Source organism: Ornithorhynchus anatinus, chromosome 1 (assembly GCF_004115215.2).
Source record: "Ornithorhynchus anatinus isolate Pmale09 chromosome 1, mOrnAna1.pri.v4, whole genome shotgun sequence".
Lineage (NCBI taxonomy): Eukaryota > Metazoa > Chordata > Mammalia > Monotremata > Ornithorhynchidae > Ornithorhynchus > Ornithorhynchus anatinus.
Window position 1 is genome coordinate 38,058,738 of NC_041728.1, and position 24,231 is coordinate 38,082,968.

General features: G+C 71.3%; 1 protein-coding gene across 1 annotated transcript; it reads left to right on the forward strand.

Annotated features, from left to right (window-relative positions):
- Positions 1-270: 270 nt before the first annotated feature.
- Positions 271-21,511, forward strand: VRTN (vertebrae development associated). Its single transcript, XM_039913527.1, is given in 5 exon segments — positions 271-513; positions 19,516-20,260; positions 20,368-20,779; positions 20,782-21,102; positions 21,105-21,511. Coding segments are annotated over 4 exon segments (1,698 nt in total). The 5' UTR covers positions 271-513; positions 19,516-19,519; the 3' UTR covers positions 21,329-21,511.
- Positions 21,512-24,231: the final 2,720 nt, after the last annotated feature.

Here is a 24,231-nt window from a genome sequence, read left to right on the forward strand (position 1 = left end):
GTGGCCAATACAGGGAAGGGCGTTGTCATGGCGATGTGGGCGTGGCCGCGGCCTCCCGCCATTGCCAATAGGGAAAGGGGCGGGGGCAAACGAGGAGGGGCGTGGTCATGGCAACGGAGGCGTGGCCACAGCCCGGAGCCCGTTTCCCGCCCTTTTCACAAGGAGGAAGGCGCGAGGCCCAAAGGGGCGTGGTCATGGCAGCGGGGGCGTGGCCGCCGCGCGAGCTCCGCCTCCTCGACTTTACCTCAGAAAGGAGAGGACGTGGCCACCGCCGTCCTGTCCGCTCCCGCAGGGAGGAGAAGGGGCGGGGGACGCCGGCGGCACCGCCCCAACGCTTTACCTCAGAAAAGAGGCGGGAACCTGTCCCCAAGCCGCCCCCCCGCCTCCTCGACTTTTACCTCAGAAAAAAAGGCGGGAACCTGGCTCCAGGCCGCCGCCCGCCATGCCCGGGGAGGGGCGCGGTGAAGGAGACGTGAGGGCGGGGCCGCCATCGCGCGCCCGCCCCTAGCCCAGGTAAGAGGGGGCGGGGCCTTCCCTGAAAGCGGCGGGATTCGCCGCGCATGCGCCGGAAGAGCGCGGGCCGCGGAGGGAAGGGGCGTGGTCTTCTCTGGGAGGGGAGGAGCTTCCCTGCGCATGCGCTGCGATGAGAGGGCGTGGCTTCGAGCAGATGGGCGTGGCCTCTCCGAGAGGAGGCGTGGTCTTCTCTGAAGGGGGGCGGGCTTCGCTGCGCATGCGCCGAGAGGAGAGGGCGTGGCATCATCACGCGGAGGGGCGTGTCCCCCCCAGAGAAGGGCGTGGTCTCTGAAAGGGGGCGGTTTCTCCCCTGCGCATGCTCTGAGAGGAGAAGGCGTGGCTTCTTCGAGAGGGGCGTGGTCTTCTCGGAAAGGGGCGGGCGTCCCTGCGCATGCGCTGCGATGAGAGGGCGTGGCCCCTGAGAGAAGGGGCGTGGCTTCCCTGCGCCTGCGCTGCGAGGAGAGGGCATGGCCTCTTCGCGCGGAGGGGGCGTGGCCTCACCGGGAAGGGGCGTGGTCTCCCAAAGAGGGCGGTTTCTTCCCTGCGCATGCTCTGAGAGGAGAAGGCGTGGCTTCCTCGAGCGGAGAGGCGTGGCCTCTTCGAGGGGCGTGGTTTCCCTGAAAGGGGCGTGGCTGTGCTGCGAGAAGAGGGTCTACGCGCGAAGGGGGCGTGGCCCCTCAGGGAAGGGCGTGGTCTTCGAAAGGGGACGGTTTCTTCCCTGCGCATGCTCTGCGAGGAGAGGGCGTGGCCTTTTCGCGCGGAGAGGGCGTGGCCCCGGGGCGTGGGGGCGTGGTCTTCTCTGAAAGGGCGTGGTGTTTCCCTACGCATGCGCTGCGTGAAGGGGCGTGGCCTTCCCTATCCGGCGAGGGGCGTCGCTCCCCTGCGCGTGCTCCGCCAGGAGTGGACGTGGCTTCTCCTCGGAAAGAGGGCGTGGCCTTCCCTGCAATGGGCGGGGCTTCCCGGCGACGGCTCTGACGTAGGGGCGTGGTCACAGGTGGGAGGGCGGGGCTTCTCCTGAGAGAAGGGGGCGGGGTCTTCCCGAAGATAAGGGCGCGCGGGGGGGGGGTCCTACCTGTCACGTGACAGGGGCGGGGCTTCGCCTCAGAAAAGGGGCGTGGACTTCCCTGTAGGGGCGGGGCTCCCCCGTCCCCATCTATGACGTAGGAGCGTGCTCCCCAATGGGAGGGCGGAGCCTCCCCCGTGAAGAGGGGCGTGGCCTCCATGACGCTGACGTCACGTGAGGGGCGGGGCTTCCCTATAAGGGGCGGGGCTTCCCCGGCCTCATCTCTGACGTAGCAGCGTGATCCCCCCCAATGGGAGGGGCGGGGCCTCACTGCGTAGCCTCGATGGGAAGGGGCGTGGCCTTCCTGAGAGGAGGCGGGGCCCTCTAGAAGGGGCGTGGCCTCCCCTCCGAATTGGACGGGAGGGGGCGTGGCTTCCCCGGCTCGGGGGGTGGGGGGGGGCGTGGCTCCCCCTGCGCATGCTCTACAGGAATGGTGCTTGAATTCCCTGATTAGAGGGGCGTGTCTGCGCATGCGCCTGCTCTACGAGAATGGGGCGTGACCTCTCTGGTTAGAGGGGGCGTGGCTTCCACTGCGCATGCTCTGCGTGGAGGGGGCGAGGCCTCCCTGCCTCTTCGCTGACTGGAGGGCGTGGCCTTCCCTGGCAGGGGGCGTGGCTTCCCCGCGCATGCTCTGCGAGAAGGGGCGTGGCGTCCCCTGGAAGAGGGCGTGGTTTTCTCTAACGGAAGGGGGCGTGGCTTCCCCTGCGCATGCTCTGCGAGAAGGGGCGTGGTCTCTTAAGAGTGGGAGCGTGGCTTCCCCGCTCGGTCTCTGGCCGGAGGGGCGTGGCTCCCCCTGCGCATGCGCTGCGTGAAGGGGGCGTGGCCTCCCCGGCTCGGCCGGGAGGGGGCGTGGCCCCGGCCATGACCATAGAGATCCCCGGGCGGGGTAGAGCGGAAGGATCCCGCGGAGCACCGAGTCGGCTCCGGGGTGCTAGAGGGGCTCCGGGCCAGCCTCGGGGGTCCACACTGCCCCCTACCGGGGGGCGGGTGTAATGTCCTAGGGGGCGGCGTTGTCAATCAATCCCATTCATTCATCCATCCATTCATTCAGTCAGTCGTATCTGATAATAATAATCATGGTGGTATTTGTGAAGCGCTTACTCGGTGCAGAGCACTGTTCTAAGCGCTGGGGGAGAGACAGGGTCATCAGGTGGTGCCACGGGAGGCGCACGGGCTTCCTCCCCATTTTACAGATGAGGAAACTGAGGCCCAGAGAAGTGCAGTGACTCACCCACAGTCGCACAGCAGACGGGTGGCCGAGCCGCGATTCGAACCCACGACCTCTGACTCCCAAGCCCGGGCTCTCTCCACCGAGCCACGCTGCTTCTCTATGTTGGTATTTGTTAAGCGCTTACTACGTGCCAAGCGCCGTTCTGAGCGCTGGGGGGGGGGATGCAAGGTGATCAGGTCGTCCCACGTGGAGCTCAGAGTTTGAATCCCCATTTTACAGGTGAGGGAACCGAGGCCCAGAGAAGTGGAGTGACTTGCCCAAAGTCACACCAGTGGCGGAGCCGGGATTCGAACCCGTGACCCCCGACTCCCAAGCCCGGGCTCTTTCCACTGAGCCACGCTGTTAAGCGCTTACCCTGCACGTCGTAAGCGCTTAACCAATACCAACATTATGATCATTAGGTGCCCAGCACCGTTCAAAGCGCTGGGGGGAGATGCAAGGTCGTCAGGTCGTCCCCGGTGGGGCTCGCCGACTCCATCCCCATTTTGCAGAGGAGGGAACTGAGGCCCAGAGAGGCGAGGTGACTTGCCCAGGGTCCCACAGCGGGCGGGTGGCAGAGGCGGGATTAGGACCCCTGACCTCCTGACTCCCAGGCCCGGGCTCAAGCCACCAGGCCACGTTGCCGCTCACCGTGCGCAGCACGCTGTGCTAAACGCCGGGGAGAGGACGGGAGAACGGTAAACGGGCCCCTTCCCTGCCCACAACGATCTGACGGCTTAGAGGTAAGCGTCATCAAGTTGTAATAATGTCGGTCTTCGTCAAGCGCTTACTATGTGCCGAGCGCCGTTCTGAGCGCTGGAGGAGATACAGGGTCCTCAGGTTGTCCCACTTGGGGCTCACGGTCTTAATCCCCATTTTCCAGACGAGGTCACCGAGGCGCGGAGAAGTGAAGCGACTCGCCCACGGTCCCACAGCTGACAAGTGGCAGAGCCGGGATTCGAACCCACGACCTCTGACTCCCAAGCCCGGGCTCTTCCCGCCGAACCACGCTGTGAAGCACTTACTATGTGCCCAGCACCGTTCTAGGCGCTGGGGGGAGAGGCAAGGTCGTCAGGTCGTCCCCCGTGGGGCTCGCCGTCTCCATCCCCATTTTGCAGAGGAGGGAACTGAGGCCCAGAGAGGCGAGGTGACTTGCCCAGGGTCCCACAGCGGGCGGGTGGCAGAGGCGGGGTTAGGACCCCTGACCTCCTGACTCCCAGGCCCGGGCTCAAGCCATTACAAGACATTATTACAACCCGATGACGCCGTATCTCCCCCCGCGCTCGGAACGGCGCTCGGCACATAGGAAGCGCCTGACAGAGACCGACGTTATTCCAACCCGATGACCCCGTATCTCCCCCGGCGCTCGGAACGGCGCTCGGCACATAGTAAGCGCCTGACAGAGACCGACGTTAATCCAACCCGATGACGCCGTATCTACCCCGGCGCTCGGAACGGCGCTCGGCACATAGTAAGCGCCTGACAGAGACCGACGTTATTCCAACCCGATGACGCCGTATCTCCCCCGGCGCTCGGAACGGCGCTCGGCACATAGGAAGCGCCTGACAAACGGCGGCGTTATTATTCAGGAGCCGAAATGCCTCGGGCCCGGGACGCCCTCCCTCCTCCAATCCCACAGACGACGGTCCCTCTCCCCCGCTTCAGAGCCTAATCGAAGGCCCGTCACCTCCGAGAGGCCTTCCCTGACCGCGCCTTCCTTTCCTCTTCTCCCGCTCCCTCCTCCTTTGTTCCCTTCGTTCCCTGGGGCGTATTTACTGAGCGCTTACACCGCGCTGAGCGCTCGGGAACGATAAGCAGACCCCCCCGCCGCCCTCCGGCCCCCCCCGCACTTAGCACATCCGGCGCGGCTCAGCGGCAAGGGCCCGGGCTTCGCTTCCCGGGGCCTCGGTGACCGCATCTGGCAAACGGGGACGAAGACCGTGAGCCCCACGTGGGGCGACCCGATTCCCCCGTGTCTCCCCCGGCGCTTAGGACGGCGCTCGGCGCCTGGTAAGCGCTTAACGGATACCGCCGTGGTCATCGTTACTATTATCATGACGTCCACAGCCCCGATCCTGTTTACCGCACCCCGTCGTTCCCGTTCCGTGCCCGCTTCGCTCCGCGTCCGTCTCCCCCGATCTCCCTCCGCTCCCGTCCCTCGCCATCGCCCCGGCTCCCTCCGTGTCGCAGCTGCGGAAGCGGAGGCCCGGAGAGGCCGAGCGGGCTGGGCCCCGACCTGTCGGCCGGGTCGTGGTCTACTGGACGCTCGGCGCCGCGCTCGACGCTCGGCCGGCACGCCGCGGCGGTGACGAGAGACAGCCCCCGCCCTCGCCGGCCCCACGGTCCAGAGCGGCGCCGGGCGCCGGGAAGGGCCCGCGGCGTCTTCCATCCCTCCGTCCGTCACCGGGCGCCGTACTGAGCACCGTACCGGGCGCTCGGAGAGCCGACCGGCACGTTCCCGGCGGCGAGCGCGGCGCCCCGCGAGCGCTCGCCGAACGAAGGGGAGGCGGAGCGGGCTCGGGAGGCGGAGGTCACGGGTTCGACTCCCGGCTCTGCCCCTTGGCGGCGGGGGGGACCGAGGGCGAGTCGCTTCTCTGGGCCTCGGCGACCTCCTCCGCAAAACGGGGGGTGGACCGTGAGCCTCCCGCGGGACGGGCCCGGGACCCTGCATCTCCACGTGATTATCATCGATCCTTACGGGCCGGCAACGGCCCCCCGCGCCGGGGGGCTACGGAAAGGGGGGGGAGCCCCGACCCGCCGCCCCGTCCCCCCCCTTTCCCCGGCTCTCCGAGACGGGGAACAAAAGGAGGAGAAGAGCCCTCCCTCCCGCCCCTGGCGCGCTAGACGGCCGGAGCCACTCCGAGCAGGCCGGCATTTACATTCTTTACAGTCTTCCCCTCCTGCCCTGCCTCCCCCTGTGCTTCCTCACGCCTCCCCAACTCCCGTCCCCTTCCAGGGCCGGACCCGGGGGGTCCTGACGCCCCCCCCGTCGCGGCCGTCGGTCTCAGGGAGCGCTCGGCAAATGCTCTGGGAACGAAGTAGAGGAGCCGCGGGGCTCGGTGGAAAGGGCCCGGGCCTGGGAGTCCCGGGGCGTGGGTTCGAATCCCAGCTCGGCCGTGGGACCCGGGGCCAGCCGCCCCACTCCTCGGGGCCTCGGTTCCCTCCCGCGTCAAACGGGGACGAGGGCCGCGGGCCCCGCGTGGGACGAGCCGATTCCCCCGTGTCTCCCCCGGCGCTTAGGACGGGGCTCGGCACCCGGTGAGCGCTTAACGGATAGCGACGTTATTCTTAGGCGCTCGGTGAATACCGTCGAACGAGCGCATGAACGTCCGGGCTCAGGGTTGGGTTAGATGGGAGCTGATGGGGTTGTCCCACGTGGGGAACCGTACCAAGCAGTCGGGAGAGAACGATACAGCGATGATGTTGGTGTCCGTTAGGCGCTCACCATGCGCCGAGCGCTGTTCTGAGCGCTGGGGGAGACCCGGGGTCACCGGCCCGTCCCGCGTGAGGCTCACGGTCCCCCGTTCGACAGACGAGGGAACCGAGGCCCGGGGAGGTCACCGACATGCCGGGCACCGAGCGAGAAGCAGCGCGGCTCAGGGGGTGGAGCCCGGGCCCGGGGGGGGGGGGGGGGGGGGGGGTCGGAGGACCCGCCGTGTGTCCCGGGGCGAGGCGCCTCACCTCTCCGGGCCTCGGTTATCTCGGCTGGGAAACGGGGACGAAGGCCGGGAGCCCCCCGGGGGACGAGCTGGGGACCCCGCATCTCCCCCAGCGCTTAGAAGAGTGCCTGGCTCCTGGGAAGCGCGTAACAGAGAAGCAGCACGGCTCAGAGGAGCAGCGCGGCTCAGTGGAAAGAGCCCGGGCTTTGGAGTCGGGGGGTCAGGAGTTCGAATCCCAGCTCTGCCACCTGTCGGCCGTGTGACCTTGGGCGGGTCACTTCACTTCTCCGCGCCTCCGTGACCTCATCTGCAAAATGGGGATGAAGACCGTGAGCCCCACGTGGGACGACCCGATTCCCCCGTGTCTACCCCGGCGCTTAGAACGGTGCTCTGCACATAGTGAGCGCTTGACAAATACCGACATTATCATTGCTATTAACAAGTACCGTCATTATCGTTATTATTATTATTAATCCCCGCCCACAGCGAGCTGCGGTCTAGAGGGACAGACGGAAATCGAAAGCGGGAAATACGTCAAAACGTTCGACGGGCGGAGCCACCCCCAGTTGACTAGTCTACCCCAGAGTGCTCGGCACAGAGTAAGCGCTTAGCAGATACCATTGTAAAAAAAAGATCACTAGACAATCCCCTGGACCTCTTCCCCGCCCCCGCCCCCCCCCCTCCCTTTGTCGATCGGTTGAATTTCCTGAGGGCAGATCGCTAATAATAAGGATGATGGTGGCATTCGAGAAGCGGCTCGGTGGAAAGAGCCCGGGCTCGGGAGCCGGAGGTCGTGGGTTCGAATCCCCGCTCCCGCCGCTTGCCGGCTGTGCGACCTCGGGCCAGTCACCTCCCTTCTCCGGGCCTCAGTTCGCTCCTCCGCCGAATGGGGGGGGGTCCACTAGCCGTTCTCCCCCCTACTGAGAACGCAAACCCCTTGTGGGTCGCGATCGATCCGGCACGGAGTACGAGGTTGACGGATAGCGCCGTTATCGAACATCCCATTGCCCGTTCTTCTCTCCCTCCCGCTCCCTCGTGCGTCGCCCGGACTCGCTCCCTTTATCCATCCCCCCCCTCCCGGCCCCGCTTCGGTCCAATATTCGTCGTTTCTTTATTTATATTCGGGTCTGTCCCGTCCCCCCCCCCCCCCTTAGACCGCAAGCTCGTCGCGGGCAGGGAATGCGTCTGCTTATTCGTGCATTACATTCTTTCAGGTGCTCAGCACAGGAAACGCTCAGAAAATACCACCGGGCTTGTTGGCCGGCGTTCCGTCTCGGCCGCTGACCGCTGCTCCGGTCTCTTCGATCGGGGCGATGGGTTCAAATCGGCGGTATTTACGAGCGCTTGGGAGCTGGGGGGTCTTGGAATTTCCATCCCCTCGCCGAGTTCCCTGTCACAGAGTTGCCCGGGACCCCCCGCTCCTCCCCCTCCCCCCTCGGCACCGCGCTCGTCCGCTCGACCGTATGTATTTTCGCCCCCCCGTTTATTCCGTAACGAGACGGCCCGTCGCCTCGATTCCGTTCAGCCGCCACGGTTCTTCCGAGACGTCCTTCCCCTCGACTCTATCGATCGCCGTCGTCCTCGTCCGCCCGTCTCCCCCCGTCGGGCGGCGGGGACCGTCTCTGTCCGTTGCCGACTCGTCGGTTCCAAGCGCTCGGTACGGCGCTGTGCGCGTGGCGAGCGCCCAGTAAATACTATCGAATGAGTGAACGGATGAGCAGTCTCACCATTAGGCCAAGGGGAGGCCTCAGCCACTTTCCTTGCGTCTTCCGTTCGGGCTTGGGGCATCTCCCTCGCTCCGTTTCCTGGAAATCCCTCCGAAGCGCGCGGCGTTCCGCCCCGACCTGGGCCTTACCCCTTTTCCCATTGTCCCGTATTATCCTCTGGGCTGGATAATCTCATCTCGCCGACGAGCTGGCTGCCTCCCCACCTTCCCGGACCTTCGGCGGAAACGTCCGCAGGAGAATCTCCCCCCCGGGGGGGGGGGGGGGGGGAGGGGGGCAGGCGGACTCCGGATCACCCGGGAGCCGAAGGAGAGTCTCGGCGTGTCGGCCGCCGAGAGGATTTTGGCCACGGGAGATCTTCCCGGCCCCGGGGCCGAGCGTCGTCTATTCCGGGAACGGATCCCGGGGAACCGGGGTATTCCTCGGGCGCCTTCTAGGGTGTCCGGCAGGCGGGCCGAGCCCCGGGGTAGAAAAAGGATAATCGGGTCAGGGTCCAAGCCCCACAGGGGGCTCGCGGTCTCCGGAGGGAGACTCGATCCCCGCTTTACGGACGAGGAGAGGAGGCCCGGAGGAGTCGAGTGACTGGCCCGAGGTCACACGGCAGACAGGTAACAGTAATACTAACGTTGGTATTTATCGAGCGCGTGCTACGTGCCGAGCACCGCTCGAAGCGCCGGGGTAGACACGGGGGGATCGGGTCGTCCCGCGTGGGGCTCACGGTCTTCACCCCCGTTTGACAGACGAGGGAACGGAGGCCCGGGGAAGTGAAGCGACTCGCCCACGGTCCCACAGCCGATGGGGGGCGGAGCGGGGATTCGAACCCGTGACCCCCCGCCCCCCAAAGCCCGGGCTCTTCCCACTGAGCCGCGCGGCTTCCAGCCGCGCGGGGACTGGAACCCGGGTCCCGGTTGGACTCCGCTTCGCTCACCGTGGGCAGGGAAGGGGCCCGTTAATCGCCTCGTCCCCTCCCAAGCGCTTAGTACAGCGCTCTGCGCGCAGCAGGCCCTCCGTAAGCGCCGCCGACCGATTGGCAAGCGTACCCCCCCCAAGCAGCGAGCTGCCCGCGGCAAGCCCGCGACGAATACCGCCGATCGCTCGGCCGCCGGACCGCCGGCCTCTCCCGGGCGCTCAGCCCAGTGCTCCGCGCCCGGTCGGCCCTCGGCGACCGCCGCTCATCGACCGGCGGCGGACGGGCCCGCGGCGCGGGCGGCGGTCGCCTCCCGCCCTCTGACCGCACCGGGCCGATGGGCGGCGGAGGGGAGCACGGCCGACGGGGAGGTGCGCGTGTACGTGTCCGCGTGCGTGCGGGCGGGCGCGCGCGCGCGAGGGAATTACGAAAGAATTCACGGAAGGAAATGGGTCACGCTCGGTGGGAAGGGATTCCGGCAAGGTTTATAAAAACCGAAGCCCTCATTCTCTCCCCTATCCATCTTTCCCCTTCTCTTTCCCCCCCCCCCCCGCCCGCCCCGCGGCGTCTCCATCTCGTGCCTTTCCCCCCGTAAATTCTCCGCGGGCAGGAGTGGCGTCTCTCACCTCCGCCGTCCTCCTCCAAGTGTTTAGCGCGGTGCCTTGAACTCGGCGGTCGGCGGCGTTCGACGGGTACCGGGACCGGCCTCGGCGGTCGCCCCGCGGAGGACGTCCGCCGGGGCTTGAAGAGGTCGCCCGGAGATAGAATCGGCGAGCCGTCGACCCACGGGCCGCGTTCACCGAGGGCCGAGCGCGCGCCGGGCGTCGTTCCGGGCGCTTGGGTGAGCCTTCGCTCGTTCCGTCGGATCCGCTGAGCGCTGACCGTGTGCGGAGACGATCCCCGCCCGGCGACGGGGCCCACGGTCCAGAAGCGGGGAGACGGACCACGAGGCGAAACGGGTAGACGGGCGTCGACGGCGATACGGCGGAGTCGGCAGACGTCTGCCCCTGCCGTCTAGAGGAGGAGGCGGACGTCAGTATATAAATGAATACATCAGGGAGCCCCGGGGCTGAGGAAGGGGTGAGAAACAGGAGAAAGTCCAAGCGCGAGGACGCCGCAGAAGGGAACGGGAGGTGAGGAGACGAGGGCTTAGTCCGGGAAGGCCTCCGGGAGGAGATGGGCTTTTAAAGAAGCCTAGGGGAAGCGGGGCAAAAAAACGCGGCTTTGCTACGACTCCCACACCTGGATCTGGCCGTCGTCCCGTCCGTCCCCCCCCCCCCGGCCCTCCCCGCGCTCGGAGGTTTAACACACATCCGTCGCTGCGGACGATTCCGGAGGGAGATCCCTCTCTCTCGATTTCATTTCCTAACCTTCCCTCCAAGTTCTCCTTGGGGCCCGGAGGTTGCAGGGGAGAAGAGGTCTTTTTAAGGAGCGAGGCCCTGCGTCCCGGGGCCGGAGGCGCCAACCTCCCAGAGGGAGGCCGAGGTCACCTCGGAAGGAAAGAGACACGTTTGAAGAGGCAGACAAACAGCGGATGGAGACTCGGCTCCGGCCGCGGGGCGGGAATTGGTGGAATCTCTTCTGCCGTCGTCTGCGGGATGAACAGCTGAAGGCAGGTGGACCCGTTCCTCCGCAGAAAACGGAGCCGACGGTTTTCCTCCCCCCTCCCGAAGATTTTTTATGCGTGTGGGTTTTCTGTTTTTTTTTTTAAAAAAAAGAAAAAGGCAGGAGCCATTAGTGCGGCATCTGGATTGCGAATTTCCATCTGCCAAGGCTGGGAGGGAAAGAAACTCCCGTTGGCATCGCGATGTTAACTCCCCCGCGAGGCGCAGACGAGGCGGAAAGCGGGAAGGAAAGGCCCCGGGATGGTCGGAAAGGCCGGGAAAGCGTGAGGAGGGGGAGGGGGGGAGGGAGGGGGAGAGGAGGGAGCGAGGAGCGGGAAGAGGGGAGGAAAGGGAAAGGAGAGAGAGGGGAAAGAGGGGGAGACGTAAAGAGCGCGGAGAGAGCGGGAAGGGGAAGAAGGATAATCGCGGTGTTCGGTGAGCGCTCGCTGAGCTCATTCATCCATTCATCCGTATTCACTGTGCGCAGAGCACCGTACCGAGCGCTTGGTACGTCCGGTTCGGCCACAGAGACGATCCCTGCCCCGTGCCGGGCCCCGTGCTGAGCGCCGAGGTGGAGACAGGCGAACCAGGCTGGACCCGGTCCCCGTCCCACGTGGGCTCACGGTCCCCATCCCCGCCTTCCCCCGATGAGGGAACTGAGGCCCAGGGACGCGAAGTGATCCGCCCCGGGTCACCCGGCCGACAGTAACCGTCGCGGTAGGCGCTTCCTACGCACCAGGCACCGTCCTGAGCGCATCGGGCTGGAGCCGGTCCCCGTCCCGACCCCGCTCACGGCCTCCCCGCTTCCGGGCGAGGAACCGAGGCCCCGGGAGGTGAAGCGATTCGCCCAAAGTCACGCGGCCGACGAGCGGCGGGGCCGGGGTCAGAACCCACGGCCTCTGAGTCCCGAGCCCGGGCTCCCGCCCACGCCCCTCCTCTGAAAATGCCACCCGAGCTTGAGTTTTCCGCGAGGGGATCCGAGTCGGCGTCCGGGACGGGATCCGTGAAGCGTCCATTAGGTGTCGAGCACTGCCCCGAGCTCCGGGGAGAGTAGACGCCGATCCCACAGGATGCCCGTCTGCCTGTTTCGTTTCGCCGTCCGCCTCCCCGCTTCGGGACCGTGAGCCCGTCGTCGGGTGGCGGCCGTCTCCGTTGCCGCACCGGACCCTCCCGGCGCTCGGCAGGGCGCTCCGCACGCCGCCAGCGCCCGGTAGAGACGGCGGAACGGACGCAGCCCCTCTCCCGCCGTCCGCGGGGGGGTCAGGGATCCGACGGCCGCTTCGCCGGCGAGGAGAACGAGCCGGGGACCTGGCCGAGGTCACCCGGCGGGCGCCGGGCGGAGCCGGGGCAGTCGGAGGCGACCGCGGCGCTCGGCGAGCGCTCAACCAACACGACGGGACGGACGATCCGCTCGCTCCCGGCCGCCTCCCTCCCTCCCCCTTCCCTCCCGGGCCTCGCCGGAGACTCCGCCTCCTGCGGCTCGCCCTCCATCCGACCGGGGGGGCGGAAACGGACCGTCGAGCCGCGGCGCCCGCCGAGCGCTCACGGCGGGGCAGAGGACGCCACCGGGGCGCTCGGGAGAGCCGGAACGGAGCCGGGGGCCCGCGTTCCCTCGCGGACGGCGGCGTCCCGCCCCCTCGGGAGCGAGGCGGCCAGGCCGGGGACGGCCCCCGGAGGGTTTCCGGGCCTCGGCCGGGCTCGGCTACGGGCGGGAGAGCCGAGCGGACGCCCGTCCGTTCCGGTCCCAGCTCGGCCGGCGGCCGGCAGTCCCGCGGCACGGGGGCGGGGGCGGGGGCCCGAGCGGGCCGCGCCCAAGGAGGCGACGGTCGACCGCCTCCGCATCTGGACCGGGAAGACTCCCCGCGCTCCCGGGACGGCGGCGGACCGGGGCCGGGGGTTCCGGGAGAGCGCGTCGCCACGGGGCGGGGCCCGCTCGACGCCCGGGACGGGACCCGCCTCGAACGGATACCGACCGTTTGGATCCATCCGTTGCTTCCCCCTCCTCGCGGTTCATTCGATAGCGTCGAGCGAGCGCTCGCCGTGTGCGGAGCGCGGTACCGGAGCTCGTGATCTGCCCTAAGGCCTCTCCTCTCCCTCCCCCCGCCCTAGCCTCGAGGGCGCCGTTCCGTCCAGGAACTCCCCCACGGCTCGGCGAAATCCTCGGCTCTGCCCGGAAAACCCTACCGCCCGAGCGCCCCGTCCGAGCCGAGGAAGGGGAGTCGGAGGAATCGCGGGAGCCGGGGCCCCGACAGGACGGCCGGGGCCGGTCCTCGAAGGCGGAGACGTACCAGCGCCGCCGCCGGCGCCCCCGCCCGTCCTCCCCTGGGGAAGGGGGAGGGAAACCGAGGCGGGGGGCCCGGGCCGCCGATGCCGTCCCTTCAGGCGGTCCCCATCCCGCCGCCGGCCGATCGCCGGGCGCGGAGCGCCGCGCCGAGCGCCCGGGAGGGGCCGGCGGAACGACGAGGGTGACGACGACAACGTCGGTATCCGTCGAGCGCCCACCCCGCGCGGGGCGCCGTTCTAAGCGCTGGGGGAGACGCGGGGGTCACCGGGCCGTCCCGCGTGAGGCTCACCGTTCATCCCCGTCTTACGGCTGAGGGAACGGAGGCCCGGAGGAGCGAAGCGCCTCGCCCACGGTCACGCAGCGGACGGGTGGCAGGGCCGGGATTCGAGGGTCCCCGACCTCGGACTCCCCAGCCCGGGCTCTTTCCGCCGAGCCCCGCCGCTTCTCTAAAGGGACAGGGGACCCGGTCCCTTCCACCCCAAGCTCCCCAAGGGGGGGGGCGGGGGGACCCGACACCTCCCGAGGCGCAGAAAGACCGGGAACTCGATTCGTGGTAAAATACTAACAGTAGCGTTCGGCGAGCGCTTACTGGGCGCCGGGCACCGAGCGCAGGCGGGGGGATCCGGGAGAAGCTCGACGGAGGAGAGACGGAGAAGCGGCGCGGCGCGGCGGAAAGAGCCCGGGCCGGGGAGTCGGGGGTCGTGGGTCCCAATCCCGGCTCCCCCGCTCGTCAGCCGGGTGACCCGGGCCCAGTCACCTCGCCTCGCCGGGCCTCGGTTCCCTCGTCTGGGAAACGGGGGCGAGGGCCGCGAGCCCCGCCCGGGACAACCTCGCGTCTCCCCCAGCGCTTGGGACGTAGTCAGCGCCGAACAGAGAAGATCATCACTATTCTTTTTACAGCCAGGCGGGTCCCAGGAGGGGCTCAAGCAGCCTCAATCCCCACTTTACAGATGAGGCCCAGAGAGGCGGAGTGACTTGCCCGAGGTCGGAGCCGGGATTAGAACCCGGAACCCCGCGGGCCCGGGCGCCACCCGCCGGGTCCCGCCGCCCCTCTAAGAGCCGCCCGTCGGTCGGGCGGTCGCCCTTGTTTCCCCGTCCACAGCGAGCTTCCGATCCGGCCGGGGGGGGGGGGGGGGGGGGGGGGAGGAAGACAGACGTCAGCGGAAATAAATACAGGACGGATCTGGACGTCGGCGGGGCGGGGCGGGGCGGGGGACGACGAATTAAGGGAGCGAGTCCGGGAAGGAGAGGGAGCGGGAGACGAGGAGAAGCGGGGCGCGGTCAGGGAAGGCCTCCCGGAGGAGAGGGGGTTTCCGGAAGGCCCCGGAGGACGCGTCCGGGGCTTGCCGCGTGCCAGCCGCTGCGCCAAACGCCGGGGTGGAGAGCACGGGGCTCCCGGTCCCCATCCCCGGCCACGAGGCCAATAATGATGACGTCGGTATCCGTTAAGCGCCTACTATGTGCCGAGCACCGTCCTAAGCGCGGGGGGAGACACAGGGGAATCGGGTCGTCCCACTTGGGGCTCCCGGTCTTCATCCCCGTTTTACAGACGGGGTAACCGAGGCGCCGAGAAGCGAGGCGACTCGCCCAAAGTCACGCAGCCGACGGGTGGCCGAGCAGGGATTCGAACCCATGACCTCCGACTCCAAAGCCCGCGCTCTTTCCACCGAGCCACGCTGAGGCCCCGGGTGCCGATCCCGCACGTCCGCCGCGGGACCCGGGGCAGGTCGCCTGGCATCTCCGCGCCTCGGTGACCTCGTCCGGAAATCGGGGCTCAAGACCGGGAGCCCCCCGCGTGGGGCGACCCCACCCGGCGCCGGGAGAGGCCCGCGACGACTGCCGTCGTCTACCGTCGCCCGTCGGGTCGGACCCGGCGCCCGTCCCCCGGTCTTCATCCCCGCCCGCCGTCCCGACGGGGGTCGGGGGGAACTGAGGCCCGGAGCAGCGGAGCGACTTGCCCCGGTCCCGCGGCGGGCCGGGGGCCGAGCGGGGATTAGAACCCGGGTCCCCCTGACTCGGCGGTAGCCACCGGGCTCCTGGGGCTTGAAAGGCCTTGACCTCGTTGGGGGAAGGGAAGCCCCCTCCCCTAATCCAGCTGAGCTCCCCCCCGCCCCCCGCCCCCCGAGACAGAGGAAGGGATTCCTCCGTTCCTCCATTTCCCCGACCCGGGAGCCTGCTGGGACGTGGGGCTTTTATGTGCAAGGGAAGGGGAAGGCGTGAGGTGTTCGGGAGAGCATCCCTTTGATGTGAGCCTCCATCCCGTTCCCCGGCTCCCCCAACTCTCCCCGGGGAATAATGGCCGATAACAACGATGATGAAGGCGTCCGGTTAAGCGCTTAGGATGGATATCATCTGCCAGAGGTCTGACGATAACCACGGAGGTCGTCGGATCGCCCCCGCGTCCTCTCCTCGGGGCTCCCGGTCTTCACGGATGAGGGAAGCGGGGGGACCCGCCCGCGGTCACACGGCCCATCAGCGGCGGGGTCGGGATCGGAACCCACCACCCCCGGCGCCCGGGCCCGCGCCGCCACCCTCTCCGCCGTCGAGGCGTCACCGAGGGCTCGTCTCCTCCGAGAGGCCTTCCCCGATCGAGCCCCCGTCCCCGCCCTCCCGGTTCCGCGCGCCCGGATCCCGGCCCGTTGACGGGCGGGGGTCGGCTGGCCCCGTCGCCGGGTCGTGCTTCCCGGAGCGTTCGGCGCGGTGCCCCGCACGCGGTCGGCGCTCGGTGGGTACGACCGAGCGGCTCCGGGACCCCCGGGGCATCCGCGCCCCGCGCCTAGCGACCGACCGACGGCCGATCGATCGCCCGTCCGCGGCCCAAGGTGGGAGTTTCCCGCCGGGCCCCCCCCCCCCCGTCCCCGGGGGACCCCGCCGAGGTCCGACCCGTCTCCCCAGCCCAGTGACTGAGCCGGGAGGGCGGCGTGACCCCGGACCGGTCAGCGGAGAAGCGGCGCGGCTCAGCGGAAAGAGCACGGGCTCTGGAGTCGGGGGTCACGGGTTCGAATCGCGGCCCGGCCACCCGTGGGCCGTGTGACCTGGGGCGAGTCGCTTCACTTCTCCGGTCCCCTCATCTGCGAGACGGGGACGAAGACCGGGAGCCCCGCGCGGGACGACCCGATTCCCCTGCGTCCACCCCGGCGCTCAGAACGGCGCTCTTGCACCGAGCGAGCGCTTAACAGACACCGACCCGTACATCCGGCCAACGTGGCGACCGGCCCCTTGCCCCCTTCCCCCTCCCGAGCACCGGAGCATCCGGCCAACGCGGAGACGGGCCCCTTGTGCCCCCTTCCCCCTCCCGAGCAGCCGGGATTCAAATCCCGGCTCCGCCGCCCGTCGGCCGGGTGACCGTGGGCGAGGCGCTCGACCTCGCGGCGCCTCAGTTACCGGAAGGAGCACGGGCTCCGGGGTCGGGGGTCACGGGTCCGACTCCCGGCTCCGCCGCCCGTCGGCCGCGTGACCGTGGGCGAGTCGCTTCACTTCTCCGGGCCTCGGCGCCCTCATCCGCCGAATGGGGACGAAGACCGGGAGCCCCACGCGGGACGACCCGATTCCCCTGCGTCTACCCCGGCGCTCAGAACGGTGCCCCGCACGGAGCGGGCGCTTAACAGATACCGACACACGTACGTACATATCTATCCACATCCGGCCGACGTGGCGACCGGCCCCCTGCCCCCTCCCGCCCCCGCGGCACCCGGGATGCCGGGCCGCCGTGGCGACCGGCCCCTTGCCCCCTCTCCCCCTCCCGAGCACCCGGGCCGTCGTGGCGGGCCCCGAGGGGGCTGTCCCTTTAAGAGCCCGGCCCGGGGTCCCGAGACAAAGCCGCCGCCGCCGTCGTCGTCGTCGCTTTAGCTTTGGAAGTGACCCCCCGAATCTACACTCCTTTCATCTCATCTCGGAGACGGGAGCGGGGGAGGATGGCCGATTTCCTGGCGGGGGGAGGGGAGGGGCCCGAGCCCCGGCCGGGCCCGGCCGGCGGGCCGAGGGGCTTGGGGCGAAACGGCGGGCGGCCGGGCCGGGCCCGGGGGTCGCCCCGCTCCCCGTCGCCACGTCCGGAAGGCCCGGCCCGACCCTCGGGGCCCGGGGAGCCGCCACGTCGGGGACGAGGTCAGTGGGGCCCCGGGGGAGCGGCCGAGGGAGGGGGGCGACCCCTCGGGGGGGCCGGGAGGGAGACGGGGGCCCGGCGGGAAGGTGGGCGTCGGACGGGGGAACCGTCCGTCGTCCGGCCCCCGACGGCCCCCGGCGGATCCCCGCTCCGCCCGACGCCGCGGCTTCCCGCCGTCTCCCTCCTCCGTCCCTTCCGCGGCTTCTTTGTCCCGTCTGGGAGCCGGAGGCCCCCCCGCCCCGAAGCCCGGGAATCCCCCTCCTCCCCGGCCGAGCCCCCCAGAGTCGCCCCGGGCCGCCGGGGCCGTCGGTCCCGTCCCCCCCCCCGCCCCGGCCCCGGCCCCGACCCGACGGGGAGAACGGCGCCCGCCCCGCGCCCCGATCCGCGCCGAGCCCCCGGGGCGGGCGGGCCGCGGTCCCCGTCCCACGCGGGGCCCGCGGCCCCGACCCCCGTCTCTCCAGAGCGGGCGGGCCGGGCCCGGAGAAGCGGCCGGCCCGAGGTCGCGCGGCCGCGAGCGGCCGGGCCGGGCGGCTCCCCCGGGGCCCGCGGGACCCCACCGGGCCGAGGGGCGCGGGGGACCGCGGCGGGCGCCCGGGGGGGGGGGGGCCGGCCGCGCCGGCCGGCGGGAGCGGCGGGATCCCCCTCGACGGCGGGGACGGCGGGCTCCGACCGTCCCCGTCCCCCCCCCCCCGGATCCCTCTCCGGAAGGCCCGACCCGCCGCCCGGTAACGCCGACCGGCGCGGGGGACGCGAGGCGGCGGGAGGGAGAGAGGTAGAGAGGGGCCCGCGGACCCTTTCCGGACCGCGGCCCGCCGGGGCCCGTCTCCTCCGAGAGGCCTCCCCTCCTCCCGCCCCCTTCCCCGTCGCCCCGACCGGCCCGTGGGGGTAGGCGAGGACGTCGGCGTCCGTCGAGCGCTCACCGCGTGCCGGGCGCCCCTCGGAGCGCCGGGGCGGACACGGGGCCGTCGGGTCGTCCCGCGCGCGGCTCGCCGTCGGTCCCCATTCTACGGGCGAGGGGACCGAGGCCCGGAGGGGCGAAGCGGCCGGCCCCCGCCCGCCCGGCGGACGGCGGGGCGGACCCGGGGGTCGGACCCGGGGCCTCCGACCCCCGTCTCTCCAGAGCGGGCGGGCCGGGCCCGGAGAAGCTCCTCTGAGCGCCCGTCTCTCGGGGCCGTGGGCTCGCCGTGGGCCGGAGGGCGCCCGTCCGTCGGGGCGTCGCGCTCTCCCTCGTCCGCCCGGGACGCACGGAGCGGGCGGGGGTGAAGATTTAAGCCCCTTCTCGGGCTCTCCCCGGCTCTTGGGGGGCAAGGAGAGGCGGGGCCCGGGAGCCGGAGGGCCCCGGGTTGCCGCGGCCCGTCCGCTCCGCGACCCCGCCTCCGTCCCCTCACCTGCGAAAGGGGGATTGAGGCCGCGAGCCTCACCTGGGACCCATCCGGCCGGCGCTTAAAAGAACGCCCCGGACGAACGGGAGAGCTGCGGGGCCTGGTTTCCTGAAGGGTCTCTCTTTCTCCACCGCCCCCCCCCCCCCCCATTTCCGAGTTCGGGCTGCCTTTTCGGGGGGGAAGGGGCGCCACCCCCCCCCCCCGAACCGAGCCCCCGGAGAGCACGCGGCCCGGAGCGGGGAGCAGGGCTTGTTGAACCCGCCGTCCCCTCCCCCCGCGGTAGTCCCCTTGGGGGAGGGGGCCGGGGGGAGGCCCCCCCCCCCCATCTCCTCCGGAGCCCCGACCTCTTCCCCCGGGGGGAGGTCGGGCGGACGGTCCGGGCCGGGGGGACCCCGAACCCCTCCGTCGGCCCGCCGGGCCCCGTTGGTCGAGCGCCCGGCACGGCGCCGCGCACGGGGGAAGCGCTCGGCAGATCCCGCCCGGCCGGCCGGGCCCCGCCTCCGGGTTTCGCCCCTCTCCCCGGCCGCCGGCCGGGTTCGAGGGCGCACCTGAATCGGGTCGGCCGTCTCCGCTTAATAAGGGCGGCCTCTTCCCTCCGCCCTCCTTCCCCCCACGCGGGCGGGGAGGGGGGAGGCCCGGGCGGCCCCGGAGGAGCGGCGGCGGCGGCCTTCCCGTCCCGGCCGCGACGGGACCGCGGCCGAGGCCCGCCCGGGGGTGAGCGACCCCGGGGGGGACGAGGACGGCGCCCGGCGAGGCGTCGCCCCGAGCCCCGGGCGCCCGGTCCCACGCCGAGGCGACCCGGCCCGGGGAAGCGGGGCGACCGGTCAGGCGGCGGAGGGGCCGCGGGGCGGGGATCGGGACGCCGGCCTCGGGGGCCCACGGGCTCCGGCCCCATTTCGCGGAGGAGGTCACCGAGGCCCCGGGAGGCGGAGCGGCGCCGACGGGCGGCGGGGATCGGGGATCGGGGCCCTCTCCGCGGGGCCGGCGGGACGCGGCGGGGGGTGTCCGTCCCCCCCCCCGCCCCCTGAACCCGCCCTCTCGCCCCCCTCCCCCCCCCCCCCCCGCAGCGGGATGACCCCACGCCAGCAGCTGGTGCAGTCGGTGCTGCGGGAGCTCCAGGAGGCGGCGGAGTGCCTGGGGCCGGAGGGCCTGACCGGCGCGGCCCTGGAGGCGGAGCGCACCCTGTCGTCCTTCTCCCTGCCCCCCGCCTGCCGGCGCGGGACGCGGCCGCCCCGGGACGCGGAGGTGGACCCCGTGGCCCGGAGCCTCTACCCGGCCGACGCCCCCCGCCGCATGCTGCCGCTGGCCTGGCGCGGGCCGGGCAGCCGGCTGTTCGAGGCGGCCAGCCTCCTGCTGTGGGGCAGCCCCCGGCTGAGCCCCGAGCTGCGGGCCCGCACCGTGGTGGAGATGGTGCTGCACAGACGCTACTACCTGCGGGGCATGATCGACTCCAAGGTCATGCTGCGGGCCGCCCGCTACTCGCTCTGCTCGGAGGAGTGCCCGGAGATGACGGGCCTGGCCCCGGCCACCCTGGAGGCCATCTTCGACGTGGACGTCCAGGCCTCCTGCTTCCCGGGCAGCTTCACCAACGTGTGGCACCTGTACGCCCTGGCCTCGGTGCTGCAGCGCAACATCTACTCCATCTACCCCATGCACAACCTGAAGATCCGGCCCTACTTCCACCGGCTGATCCGGCCCCGCCGCTGCGACCGGCGCCCGGCCACGCTGCACATCATGTGGGCCGGCCGGCTGCTGCCCGGCGGCCGGGCCTTCCGGCCCCAGTACTTCGCCGCCGTGGCGGGCCCCGGGGAGGCGGGCCCGGCCCCGGCCGAGAGCCCGGCGCCGCCGCCCCGGGACCCCCCGCGCCCCGCGGGCCGGCCGGGGCCACCCCCTGCCGCTGGGGCCGCCGCCCGCGGGAGCGGCGCCGGGGGGCCGCCGCCCGCTCCGCGGCCAAGCGCTTCCTGCAGTCCCGCCTCCGCGCCGGCCAGGTCCTGCCGCTCCGGCGCTTCCGCCAGATGTTCCCCGACGTCTCCCGCTCCACCTACTACGCCTGGAAGCACGAGCTGCGGGGCCCCGCGGGCGGGGGGGCGCCGGCCGCCGGGCCCGCCCCGGCCCCCGCGCCGCCCGCCGCCCTCTTCATGCGGGGGGCCAAGACCTACCTGGAGCGCTGCATCTCCGTCGACACGCCGGTGCCCTACCGCTGCTTCAAGCGCTGCTTCCCCGGCATCTCCCGCTCCACCTACTACAACTGGCGCCGCAAGGCCCTCGGGGCCGACCCCGGCCCGGGGCCCCCGCCGGCCCCGCGGGGGGCGGGGGGCCCCGGGCCGGCCCCCGGCCGGGGGCGGCGGGCCGGGCCCGGGCCCGGGCGGGCGGGCCCTCCCTGGCGGGCCGGCGGAGGCGGGCGCGCCGCGTCGCCCGGAGGCTGGTCCAGAGAGGGCGGCTCCCCTTCTGCCGCTTCCGCCTGCGCTACCCGGCCCTGTCGCCGACCTCCTTCTGGCTCTGGAAGGGCGGGGCCCGGCCCCGGGGCCCGCCCCCCGCCGCCTCCGGCCCCCCGGCCCGGCCCGGCCCGGGGCCCGGGGGGCCGCCGCCCCCGCCGCCGCCGCCGCGGGGCCCCCGGGCCCTCACCGCGGCGCCCCGGCCGGCCACGCCGTGGCCCGGCGGGGCCCCGGGCCGGGCGGGGAGGGCCGCGTGTTCGTCGTGGACGTCGTCGCCGCGGCCCGGTTCAAGGCCCAGGCCAAGCTCTTCCTGCAGAGGCGCTTCGAGTCCCAGACCTTCCCGTCCTACAAGGAGTTCCGGGCCCGGTTCCCCCTGACCGCCCGCTCCACCTATTACATGTGGAAGCGGGCCCTCCACGACGGCCTCTCCCTCGTGGACGCCTGAGAGGAGGGCCGGGGCGGCGGGGGCCCCGCCCGGCCCGCCCTCCGCCCCTCGGCCCCGGCGCGACCTTTCCGTTCTCGCTCCGGATCGGGCCCCCCGCCCCGGGCCGGGGCGGGTGAGGCGATGGGACCCGGCCCCGTGACGCCCGAGGCAATAAAGAGGGTTTTTCGCCGTCGGCGAGCGCGACCCGCGTCTCCGTCCCTTTCCTTCCCCGTCGCCGTCCTCCCCGCCGCCGGCCCGGGGCCGGGGGAGGGGGACGGAGGGAGTCGGGGAGGGCCCTCCGGCGGCCGGGCCGGGCCCGGTCCCGGCTCCGCTCTTCCCGGGATTGGGATTCTCCGACGGTTCTCGCCTGCGCCGGGCTTTCCGCCCGCCCGCCCGCCCGCCCGCCCTACTCGGCTTCCCGGGCCACGGGGCCGCTCTGAGGCGGCCGGGCCCGGGGAGACCCTCCCGTCTCCAGCGGGGGGGGGGGGAGGGGATCCATGAGCGACGGCAGTACCGCCGACCGTCCGGGTGTCCGTCGGGCGCCCGCCGCGGGCCGGGCCCCGTCGGCGGCCGGCCCCGCGTGGGGCTCGCGCTCTTCGTCCCCGTTGTTCCGGAGGGGGCCGCCCGGGCCGCGGAGAAGCGGAGCCACCTGCCCCGGGTCACCCGGCCGACGAGCGGCGGAGCGGGCTCGCCCGCCGAGCGCTCGCTGCGGGCGGAGCGCCGTACCGGGCGCTCGGTGACCGGCGTCGCGGGAACGACGGTAGACGGCGAGCCCGTCGGCGGGCGGGGAGGGCCCCCGTGGCCCGACGGTCCGGCGCCCTGCACGCAGCAGGCGCTCAGTAGATGCCGTCGGCTGAACCAACGGACCCTGACGGCGTTGGCCGAGCGCCGCGCCGGGCCCCGGGGTGGACGGAGGCGCGTCGGGTCGCACCGCCGTCCCGCGTGGGGCTCGCGGTCCCCGGCGAGTACCGTGGGAAAAGGGAACGGAGCTCGCGGTCCACGGGCCGGGGGGCGCCGGCGTTAAGACGGACTAGCGAGGGGGGAAGCGGAGTACGAGGACATCTACCTCAACAATCGCCCGCCGAGCACTGTTCTAAGCTGAATGTCGAGGGGCCGGGAGGGGCTGACCCGGCTCCGTCCTGCCCTTCGCCTCTCCCTCGTTCCCGAGGCTGCCCTCGTCTATCCTCTTCCCCTGTTGCTTTCCTCCTTTCCTTCCTTCCCTCCGTCCGCACCGGCCGGCCGGGTCGTCGGACGGACGTGCCCGGCCTCCGTCTGCCCCCCCGCCTTTAAGGGAACGGGTCGCGCCAGTAGGTAGGTTTGACCCTCCGTGGGGGAAGAAGAGCACGATCTCCACCGAAGATGACTTTGAAAACAGCGGGAGATCTGCTCCGCCCCTCTAGCGTCTGGCTGCCGGGCCGAGGGACCCGCGGGGAAGGAGATGGGCCCGAAGCCGGCGCGGAGAGCCGACAGCGAATCCTGGCTTCCCCAACCCGGGGCGGGGTTTCCTGCCGGGAGGGAACGTGCGAATCCTCCACCACGGGGAACTCCGGAGACTCGGCCCCGGGCCGGTCGGGAGGCACGGGAGAACGGGACCGGCGGTTGCGGGAGGAGGGGATACGCGCTAAGGGAATCGTCTGCCTCGGCTCCCGCTCCGCCTCGTCCCGACTCGCTCCCTTCCTTCGTCCCCTCTCCCCGGCTCCGCGCCGCTTACGTTCACGTTCGTTTATATTCCCATCTGTCTCCCCTTCTGGACCGTCAGCTCACGGTGGGCGGAGAGGGTGCCCGTTCGCTGTCGTATCGTACTCTGAACGGCGCCTAGCGGCACAGCGGTCTGCACGCGGTAGGTGCTCACGGTAAGCGCTCAGTCGATACAGTCGAGTGAATGAATGAATGAATGAACAAAAGCCCACCGTCATAAAGCGCTCAGTCCAACTCTCGGCACGCAGTAAGCGCTCGATAAATAGGATCCATTGACCGACGACGGGTTCTGATCCTCGCTCGACCGTCCGCCCCAGGGGGCCGGGGACTCTTTCCGCTCCCGGTGCGTGGTAAGGCGCTCCGCACGCGGGCGGCGCCCCGCGGATGCCGTTATTGGTAGGATCCGAGGGGCGCCGCTCCTTCTAGAGGCGAAAGGGAGGGAGGAGGTGGAGAGACGGGGAGCGGGCGGGCGGGGGGGGGGGGGGAGTCATCCATTCCAGGCGTCCCCGGGATCGGAGCCAGGGACCCAACTGCGTCATCTTCCCCAGAGACGCGCCGAGGGCCGGTCCGAAGAGCAGAATCCCATCCTGCCCGCGGCCTGGAACGCCCTCCCTCTTCACGGCCGACAGGCCGTCCCTCTCCCCACCTCCAGAGCTCCGCCCGAGTCCCGCCTCCCTCGGGGGGCCTTCCCCGACTGAGTCCTCGTTCGCTCTCCTCCCACTCCCTTCTGAGTCGCCTTGATCCGCTCCCTTTATCCATCCCCTTTCCCAGCCCCGCGCCGCCTGACCGGATCACGCCGCCGTCCCGTATGGTAGCCACCCCGGTTGAACGGGGGAGCGGAGAAGCGACGCGGCCCGCGGAGAGCGTACGGGCCCGGGAGTCGGGAGGGCCTGGGTTCTAAGCCGCCACCTGTCCGCAGTGTGACCTTGGGCGAGTCACTTCTGTGGGCCTCGGCGACCTCATCTTATAAACGGGGACCGGGGCCGCGCGCCCCAGCCGGGACGGGGGCCGCGTCCGGGCCGATTTGCTTCGCCTGCGCTGCGGACGGGGCCCGGTGCACGGGAAGCGCTTCGCGGACACCAGGATTAACGTTCCGGTGTACGTACGGCACATCGTATGCGTCGTCTCCCCCTCTAGACTGTGAGTTCTACCGACTCTTGTCGCGTCGCACTTTCCTCGCCACCCAGCACGGCGCTCTTCGCAGGGAAAGCACGCGGGAGATCTCA